The sequence below is a fragment of the Mirounga leonina genome, unplaced genomic scaffold (genome assembly GCF_011800145.1).
Source record: "Mirounga leonina isolate KUSES-001 unplaced genomic scaffold, KU_Mleo_1.0 Mir_169, whole genome shotgun sequence".
Lineage (NCBI taxonomy): Eukaryota > Metazoa > Chordata > Mammalia > Carnivora > Phocidae > Mirounga > Mirounga leonina.
The window spans coordinates 21,418,860-21,428,917 of NW_023270431.1; the positions used below are offsets into that span (position 1 = coordinate 21,418,860).

General features: G+C 40.1%; 1 protein-coding gene across 24 annotated transcripts in view; it reads right to left on the reverse strand.

Annotated features, from left to right (window-relative positions):
• The window catches only part of ABI3BP (ABI family member 3 binding protein), a 240,050-nt gene extending 232,981 nt beyond the window's left edge, over positions 1-7,069 (reverse strand). For 22 of the 24 annotated variants that reach the window (XM_035015258.1, XM_035015259.1, XM_035015250.1 and 19 more), the window contains exon 1: positions 6,889-7,069. In XM_035015258.1, coding sequence (XP_034871149.1) covers positions 6,889-6,988 — 100 coding nt within the window. In that variant the 5' untranslated portion in view covers positions 6,989-7,069. The remainder of the gene's footprint in view (positions 1-6,888) is intronic. The other 2 variants (XM_035015262.1, XM_035015265.1) reach the window with 2 other exon arrangements.
• Between the last annotated feature and the right edge of the window lie 2,989 nt (positions 7,070-10,058).

A 10,058-nucleotide genomic window follows, 5' to 3' on the forward strand; every position in this document is an offset into this window, starting at 1 on the left:
TGGGCATCTGGCACTAAAGGCTGAATTCTATGGGAAGTGGATGGGTACTCGTGCTCAAACCAGTATATTCTCTGGAGTTAGATTTCCTTATATTCACAGTTCCACTGTATCACTTACTAGCTATATGACCCTAACAGCCATTGACCATTTTGTGGTGGGTAGGCTTTAAGACAACCCCCAATAATCCCTTTCTCCTGGTAGTCATTCTCTGGTGTAACCACCTTATATGACAGGAAATGAGTTGCTTCTAACCAATAGAATATGGAAAAGGTGATAGGCTTTCACTTCCATGATTAAGCTACATAAGTCTATAATTTTCATCTTGCCTGCAGATTCATCTGGGCTTGTACACTTTGATGAAGCAAGCAGCCATAATAGAAATGCCCATGTGGCAAAGAAAACTGACATGACCTCTGGTCAACAGCCAGTGTTCCTCAAGAAACTGAATCCTACCAACAAGCACAAGAACTTCCAACTCTCTGTTCAGCCTTCATATGAGGCCCCAGCCCTGGCCAACTCTCTGTTCCACCTGTGAAAGACATCCAAGGAGAAGCCTCAGCTAAGCCAGACTCATTGTCCTAACCCACAGCAACTGTGAGATAATAAATGTGGGTTATTTTAAGCTGATGAGTTTGTGGTATTTTGTTATGCATCAACAGATAACTAACAAACTCTTTAAGCTTAGTTTCTCATCTGTGGAATGGGAGAAATAATAACATACCTTTCATAGGCATGAGGATAAAATGAGATAATTTATGTAAACACTTAGCATTAAACACCATGCCTGTTATAGAGTAATATGGTTGTTACATTCTTTTTATTTATTAAACAGGTTTTTTTTAAAGATTTATTTATTTATTTGAGAGAGAAAGAGTGCATGAGTGGGGGGGGGGCAGAGAGAGAGAGAGGGTAAGCAGACTCCCCGTTGAGTGTGGAACCCAGTGCAGGACTCCATCTCAGGACCCTGAGATCACGACCTGAGCTGAAACCAAGAGTTGGATGCTTAACCGACTGAGCCACCTGGATGCCCATTATCATATTCTTTAAATGTGATTTTAACAGAATGTATGTATTGAAACCCTTGGTTTTCTATTTTTAGCATGTTCCTTCTTTAGCTGATGCTATTTATTTTTACATTTTTATTTTACTATTCTAATATCTCTCACTCTAGATATCCTATTTATATTTTTATTTTACATGTATTCTTAAATCACTTTAAGTTTATATATTTCAACATTCTTTCTTTTATAATGATAATCAGGAAACAAGCAAAAGGAAAATCTTTCTGAGGATGGTGTCCCAGTGGGTCACATCTCCTGAATGACCCTCTCTTTATTAGACAACTTACTTTTGTCTTAGACAAACTTTCTGTCAACTCACATGAACCTACAAAATCATTTTAGCTGTCTTTTCTGTGATACAATATAGATAAATTCTTCTATTCTCAATTGTTCCTCTGTGCCCCATTACCTTGAAAGAGGGAGAGAGGCTAAGATCCCTTACTGTTTAGTGTCTCATAGTCTGATATAGCCATCTATAAAACTAAACTAAACCAGTGAATGTATAATGAACACAGAGGAACTTTATTTTTAAACCTTGGGTTCGAAACATGATACTCTCAGCATAAAAACAAATTATATTTAACCCATTTTTACATTCTTAACATAAGTTACTTTTATAGCAAGGGCTGGATCTCATTCAGTCTTACCTAGTAGATGCTTAAGAAACACCGCTTGAATAGACAAACATTTCAATGAACTGCCAAGAAACTGTAAACCTGTCAAAGATGTGAAAATAATTCTCCCATGGTTTTCAAACTTTTTTGGTTTCCTTTTGGCAGGGGAGCCATTGTCCTCAATGTACCCTTCCACGGTGACACCAGCACATAAATATTTACCACTTATTAAAAGCAAGTCGTACCCACTGGGCTTCTTTGGCACTCCGCACTATTTCCCCCCCAACATCCCTACCCTAAGATTAAAGAGATCCTCTCCAGCCCCTCGCAAGTATCAATCACCTTTTGGGGAAATGGACTAGGCCACTCGAGTGATACATGAAATTTTATCAAAGTGAGATGGGGAGGTATCCATGGAGAGTGAGAGCCAGACCCCAGCTAAGTGTCTGGGAAAGTTTACAGAGCAAGACATAGGAGTCCTCCTCTCCAAAGACAGGCTTCTACTCCCTCATTGTTGTCAATCTTGGGGAGTTCAGGGCAGATAGAGACCAGGAAGACACAGTTGCATCCTGTGTGGACTTCCCAGTCCTGGCTTCTTCTCTGAGTACTTTAACACCTGCTGAGCACGGGCACCTGGTGGGGGGGTGGGGTGGTCTGGGGTCTGGCCATGCAGCTGCCTCTGTTGGGAAGGCCGCTCACCTCTCAGCCCTCCTCTTGCTTGCCCAAATTTATATTTGTCTTCCAGGCCTCTACTTAAGTACTTTATCCTCTCCTAGTTCGTGATCCTTCCAAGCTAGATTGGGTCCTTCTGGCTGTTCTCAAAGTTCTTTGTGCTTCACCCAAATTGGAGGATAATTTCACTCTATTGTAATTATTTCTTTACATCCCCATCTCCTCCATTAACTGGTCAGCTCCTTGAAGACAGGTGCCAAGCTGTGTCCTCCTAGCCTCAGTGTTCTGCATATACATGGAATATAATTTGCTACTTGAATAAATTAGTATATCTTCGCATAAAGCAGGGAACTGATATTACACAGAAATTAAGGGTATAGTCTTTTGCCATGTGCTGACTGTGTGACTTTGGGCAAATCACTTAAGCACTCTGAAAACAATTTTATGCTCTGTAAAATAAGAACAGTAGAATACCTGCTTAATAGGGAGCTTTGAGAATTTAGATCTTCCACATTAAAGATATTTAGCCCTGAATTACCACAGGCAATCTGAGCTCAAAAAATGTTGAGAAGAGTTATTAGTAACTATGGAGTTATACCATCCACGCCTGTTTTCTGTCCTTGGAATCAGTGACTTCTACCTTGACAGGTAAGAACCAGCGGCAAAGAGCCAGCTGCCTCTTGGCTCAGCCACATGCCAAGAGTCGTGCCCAAGAGCCTTATGCCTTCAGGCTATCTGATTACACTTGTATCTTGGATGTTCCTCTGTGATTTTCCTCACACGTGCCTCAGGACTGATAGCATTAGCTAGAAATAGTAGCCTTCGCCTGCCGGCTGATCACAGTCTTCCGCACACAGGAGTTTCTGCAGAGAGGTATGTCAAGCCCCTCATGTCCCACTGTGAGCTTTTGTTGGCTTCCTTCACTACGTGTTGTTCTCTGTGGTTTTTATCTGAGCCTGGTATGCAGTGAGGGAAGGAAAGTTCTGTGGTGCCAAGAATAAAGACTCCAAGAGGTAACTGGAGCACAGGGGCTTCAAAAGTGTAAAACGATGTGGTAATTCTTCTCAGGGCCTGTATGTTACGGCTTTAATGCTCTTCCTGAAAGACAGTTACAAGGGGATCTCTCCAGGAAGCTCCGTGAGGCCTTACCAATCCCCAGGGAAAGCTGATCCTGAGGCCAAAGTACAGCTTTCCACAGATAAGAGCAATGTTTGATCTTGACAATCAAACATTGGTCGATGATGGTCAGGATGGAGTCTAGAAGAGGTCTTCTCTCATTGTCTGTAGAGCAACACTCAACTCCCTCGCCCCACCTTTCTGCCAAGAACATGACACCTACATCCATTGCCCTTCAAGAGATCTGTCAGTTTGGACACAAGATCACAAATTATAGTGTACATATTTTTAAATATTGATCCATTTTTCTATGACCCAATTAACATTATATCTCATCTCATTTAATTCTAAAACACTATGAGATAAGTTATCATTATTGTAAAACTGAGGCTTAGCCAAGGTAAATGATTTGCCAAAACACATACTCATTAAGTGGTAGAGAGGAGAAGAGATCCATTAGTAATAGTCTCTAACTTTACTCTAAGCTTTTGAAAAGTAGGAAAGACTTCCAATATCTTATTTTCTATAACAAAATATGTGGCTAGGTATGCAAATAGGCATAAGACAAGGGAAAAATGATATCTTATTTAACAAATAATTTTTCTTATAAATAGCCAACTATATATATATATATATCTCAACTATATGTGACAATTATACAGATATATAAATATAGTAATTTGTGTATGTGTGTGTATAGGATATGTTCTTGGGAAAATGTGAAGATTAAGATAATGGTTATGATATTTGCAGGAAAAACTGTATTCACGAGAAGGGTAGCATTCACACATACACTGCACAATGTAACTCATAAGGTTTGGGGTAGAGAAGCCTGCTCACAGGGCAGGACATGGATTTCTGACTGGAATCCAGTCCTGGTTCTGCCATCGATGGGGGAAAGTTACTAACCCTCCTGCCTTTGGGTGTCTTCATTTGTAAAATAAATAGTTAAGCTAGGACAGTGGCTCCCAAATAGTGGCCTATGATGAAATTTTCATTAGTTCATGGTGAAAAGAGAAAAATAAAAACAATAGACTTATTTGTATAAATTCATTTATTTTATAAATATGTTAAAATGGCTTGCTTTGATGAACAATGGGGATTTTGTTTCCTCTTTGAACATCCTCACACAATTCAAGTATGTCCTCTGTAATGGAACCCTGATAGTGAAAGTATATCTGTCTTTTTACCAGTTCATAAATCAAAAGGCCTGGCAACCACTCAACCACTAATGTCCTGTCCAGCTGCAAAATCCTATCCTCTTCTTAAATCACAGATGATATAAAACTAACTCTAAAGTGGGAAGGAAAAAGAATAGAAACGCTTTTTATTCCCCTCCCCACCCTGTTCTTGTTTAGCTCAGCATTTCCCCAAAGGTGTCCTGTGAAAGACAAGCCCCCAGCAAGATATTAGAGCTATTTCACTAGAAAAAGGATTCTTAGTCAAATGAGTTTGAGAAACAATGGGTTAAAAATGTTGGGCAGGTTTTTTTACTGAGTAATTCTCAGACCTTGTGAAATTCTCACATCTGTTGAGACTCCCCCAAAGACAACAAAGCACGAACACTCCTTAAGTTATGGGTGGAGAGCAGATGCCTGCCCAACCCCCTTTTGAGGTCAGTACACCTATTCTAGGAACACAGTTTGAGAAAGGTGATTTCAGCTAAAAGAAAGTTCCCTAGTAGCTTCCATAATAAAGAAAAACATAGCACCAGAGACAAGGGGACTGCCAATTATTTTATAATATAATTATTCTAATTTGACAGGGCTTTTTAACAATTACCAAAGCCACAGATATTTCTTAAAATTACAAAGGAAACCTGGATGAAAATTCTTCAAATTAAAGTGCAAAGAACTAGACAAAGTTTTGTGGCCATTTTGGGCAACTTTTCTTTTAACCACAACAAATAAAGGAAAACTGTGTCAAGAGATTTGTATCCAGTGATTGCAACATGATAATTAAAGCATTTGGAATTTGCAGAAGTCTGCAGTAACAAAATTATGGCTATCATCCCTACACAGTGAATATGAGGTAAAATAAAGCCATCTGTAGGTACTGAGCCTGAGAAAACCCAACTTCTCTCAAATGATGTGTCCTTGTTAAATATTTCAGCAGGAGGAACAATTAATTCTAAATGCTTGTGCCTCCTAATTGATTTACTTAAACACTTTCACCTTGATCAAGAAACAAAATTCTTAATAGAAGAAAAAGATCTAATAGTGTATGTTTGTATTTATTTATTTATTTATTTCTGCATAATTATCTGATCAGAGTTAAGAAGGTTTACTCAGCCCTTTTTATTGCTTTTTACATCACCACACGAAATATCAACTAGCTAAATTCTCCAGCCCTCGCATTCTGGATTCAAGTTTCACTTATCACATGAGGAGAAAACAGTTTTCACTTGGGACAAGATGATTTTGGAACAAACTATCCAAAGAGAGGACCTAGGAAGGATCTTTTGGATATTCTGACACTAACAACCTTTCTTTCTGATTCTGTGCACACCAGGTTTTTGACAAACCTGTGGCTCTGCATTACTTCTAATATTTTCCATCATAACTGTATAGTTAAGTTCAGCCTGTTTTTCATAATCCTGCTGACTACAACAGTCTGCAGCCATAAAAAGCCTTCACTGACCTGGAGTTGGCTTAGAAAGTGCCTCTGCAGACAAACAAAAAAGTACATGCAATGTTTATGTTCAAAGATAGGAGAGAGGCAAGCTCTTGTGGTGGTGCTGATAGGTGCAAAAGATTTTTAGGGTCTAAATTTAGAAAGTTTAATTTTCTTTTGATCGCATTTGTAAACAAAATACCAACACTAAAATGAGAGCAGTTTAGCCAGGAAAAGGGGGAGTGTCCAGTCCAGCAGATCAAACCCTCTTCCAAACTCCCCTGGAGAGAAGTGTCTACAAATTAGCACATGACCCTACCTTGGTGTGCCCTGCCTAGCGTCCCTCAACCCCCAAGTTAGCAAGTACGCGTGAGGTTTACACCATCCAAAGTTTCAGAATTAGCTTCTTTTAAACCTAAAGCCAGTACTGGTTTAGTCTCTGGGAAGGGCAATAAAAACACCAAACGAGTCTTTTTAATAGACTACCATACCCATCTACATATGACTCAATATACAAATAAAATAGTTTGAATCTATAGCATTCAAGCTACTGTGAACATCTGTGAAACCTAAGAAGTTGGTCTTCATTTTTGCATTAAAGAGATTCAATTGAAAACTAAGTAACAGAGGAGAAAAAAAAGTAAAAGTTTAAGCAACTCCTTCACACATCTGAACTTTGACTCTCCACAGAAGAACTGTATTCCGCCCCCACCCCCCAATCTGGTAAAGTAGATCACATTTAATATCAACATTTAAAAACTAGTATCTCTTAAAAAATTATTTTTAAAACACAAAACAGCAGAGCTACTTGCCTTTTGGCAATTTCTGTGCATTTCCCAGGGCTAGTGCAATACTTCCACAGAGAAGTAGACACCCCAAGCTGGTGAACATGTTGCATTTGCCACCTCGCATGGGGAGTGATGCTGGTGGGCGTCCCGCAACCCTGGAACTGCATTTAAGTGGACTGTCTCCCAGTGACAGAGGCGGGCGGCTGCACTTAGCTCTGCCGTGGGCTTACTCACAGGGGGTGGAGACAAAATGACATCACACCCTTTCCCACACACACCAAAAAAAAGGCACAACAGCAAAAACATATCATCACATTTCTGCCTGCTAGGTTGTAACTGTCTCTTCTCTCTGTGATATAAAAATTGAAATTTTGGTCAATCTATATTTGTGAAAGGAAAAGTATTTAGGCAATTCTTAACCATTTGATAAACTCCTTTTAAAAATCCAGAAAAGGCATACTCCAAACCATCGGAACAGAGTAAGACTTTATTAAGAAGGAAACTGTTTTTAATTATCTCGTAAAACAATCCAATTCTTCTTTTAAATGGGAGTAAACTCATAAAAGTACACTTTGAACCATTCCAAAGTTCCAATATCATCAGAAACTTTAAAGAGTAAGTCATTTTACATAGCAACTCATTATACATAACACGCATATGTGTGTAAGTGCATATACAACGCAGATACATACATACATATATTCTAGAGATCTGGATATAGAAATGGAGAAATCGCTCTTAATAATTGATCCCCAGCTCTGGGCCGGGCTCTGGAATAGTGCCCTTACCTATATGATTGCATTTTAATCTTCACAGCAGCTATACAGGAGATACAGCATTATTCCCATTTTACCAGTGAGAAAAACTGAGGCTCAGGGAGGTTAAGTCTCCTGACCACACTAGGGTATTCTAATGGTTAATCATTTGGGTGGGCTCTGGAATAGAACTGACTGCAGTTTAAATCTGGATGCTCTGTGACTTTGAGCAAATTTCTCCATCTATGTCTCATCAACATTGTGTAAATTCAAGGGCTTGCTCCTTGCGAGGCACTGATCTGATTAATTCACATATATTAACCCATTTCTTCCTCCAAATTACCTAGCAGGCAGGCATGGTCATCACCCGCATTTTCCACATGGAGAAATGGGGCATAGAGAGGTTAAGTGAAAGGCTTGAGGTCCCAGTGCTCGTCAGCAACTGAGCTGGCATTTTAATCTGGCAATTTAACTCCAGAGCCTCCACTCTTAACTGCTAAACTTGCCATTCTAAGCCAGAGATGATAGTACCAATTTCATAAATTTGCTAGCAGGAAGGACTTTTGGACAGTACTTACCATAGCCCCTGGCATACAGAAAGCATTTAATAAAGGTCAGATACTGAAAGCAACAATCATGACAACAACAAACCCCCAGTTAAGGAGAACTATGATTCTAACTGCACTTGTCTGTCTCTAAAGCCCACACAGGTCCACTCTCCCTCTCCCGCAATCTAGATACGCTGCGGGAATGACTGGGTTAATCAAGTACTCGAAATGTCATCCAAACATTTATATTGACTCTGAAAATAGCTCGTTTCGTGGGTTTGCGGTAGCTGAACCAAAACACTAAGTGGGAAGTGGTATGCTGGTCTAAAAAAATTCTAGTCAAAAAAGTTACCAAAAGCAAAATTGAAGAGACAGCCCCATCTTCCAAAAAAAGCGTGAGAAGGCGCATTGTTAAAGTCATTTGGAGCCGGCCAGGTCTAAGCTCTCACCAGAGGAATGCTCTGGCACTGGCTACGGAAGGGATTGGGTTATTTAACAGGTCTTTTTCATCTCTAATTTTTTACTTGGCTAGGCAGCTCTCGCAAACCCAAGTTTGGACGTCCATCCAGCTGGCACGGCGGTCTCGGCTTCTATATGCCGGTGCCATCAAGTTAAGCCAGCGAGGCCACTGTGCTAGCAGGAAATAACAGGTTTTCTGAGAGGGGGGAAAGAAAACCCCCAGCAGAAATACTGAGAAGGCTGGTTCTCCCAACAGTGTGAGGGGCCGGTCCCAGGGTTAGGTAATGGAATTCGAGAGTCAGCCTCTGCTTGGCCCGCAGGCTAAGTCCGATCGGCGTTAGCAATCAGTATTTGCAGTCTGGAACTGACTGGGGGATAATTAAATAGAGGGCAATCGCCAATTATTTTGTCAGAAAAAGATGGCTGCACTACCTTAGCTAGTAAGACAAGGAGCATTCAAGGCAGATGTTAAAGTATTAGAGGTCTCCTCAGACCAGGGAGGAGAAACATCCTAAAGAAACGGACCATGATTCACTTTCGCAGAGAACAAGAAGTTTTCAGTTATGTCAGAGTTCCCACCTAAAGAAGAGGTACAAATGCTCCAGAAGAAGAACTCTAAGTGCCTTGCTACATGAGATAAAACTTTAGGGCCAAGCTCAGGTAATCAGTGAAGAGTTAAGGCCATTTTTAAGGAAGAATTACCCTCTGACAATAGGTGATATCAGATGATGTCTGTGGAGTACTTTGTGCATCTCTGTTAGGTTTCTCAGTTGTCACAGAAAAATGCTGACATTAAGCCCTGGTTCAAATGCTTCTGCAGGCACTTGTGTCTGTATTTATCTGTAAATATAAAAACGTGAAGCTCCACGGGGCGCCCGGGTGGCTCAGTCAGTTAAGCGTCTGCCTTCGGCTCAGGTCATGATCCCAGGGTCCTGGGATCAAGCCCCGCATCGGGCTCCCTGCTCATCCGGGAGTCTGCTTCTCCCTCTGCCCCCTGCTCATGCTCTCTCTCTCTCTCTCTCAAATAAATAAATAAAATCTTAAAAAAAAAACCCAAAAAACATGAAACTCCATTACTTGTGAGATTGTGGAATATTGAATTGTCACCAATATTCGTGGAAAACCTTTTTTTATACATTTGTTCAAACCCACAGAATATACAACACCAAGAGTAAACACTGATGTCAAATACAATTTCCTGATGATAATGATGTATCAGTGTGAGTCCATCAATTGTGACAAATGTAACTGATTTGCAACAAACTCTGGTGTGGGATGTTGGTAACGAGGAGGGCAAAGGTATATGGTATATCTCTGCATGTGTGCGGTAGGTATATGAGAAATCTCTGCACATTCCACTCATTTGCTGTGATCTTAAATCTACTCTACAAAAAATAAAATCTATTACCAAAAAAAAAAAAATCCTGTTGAG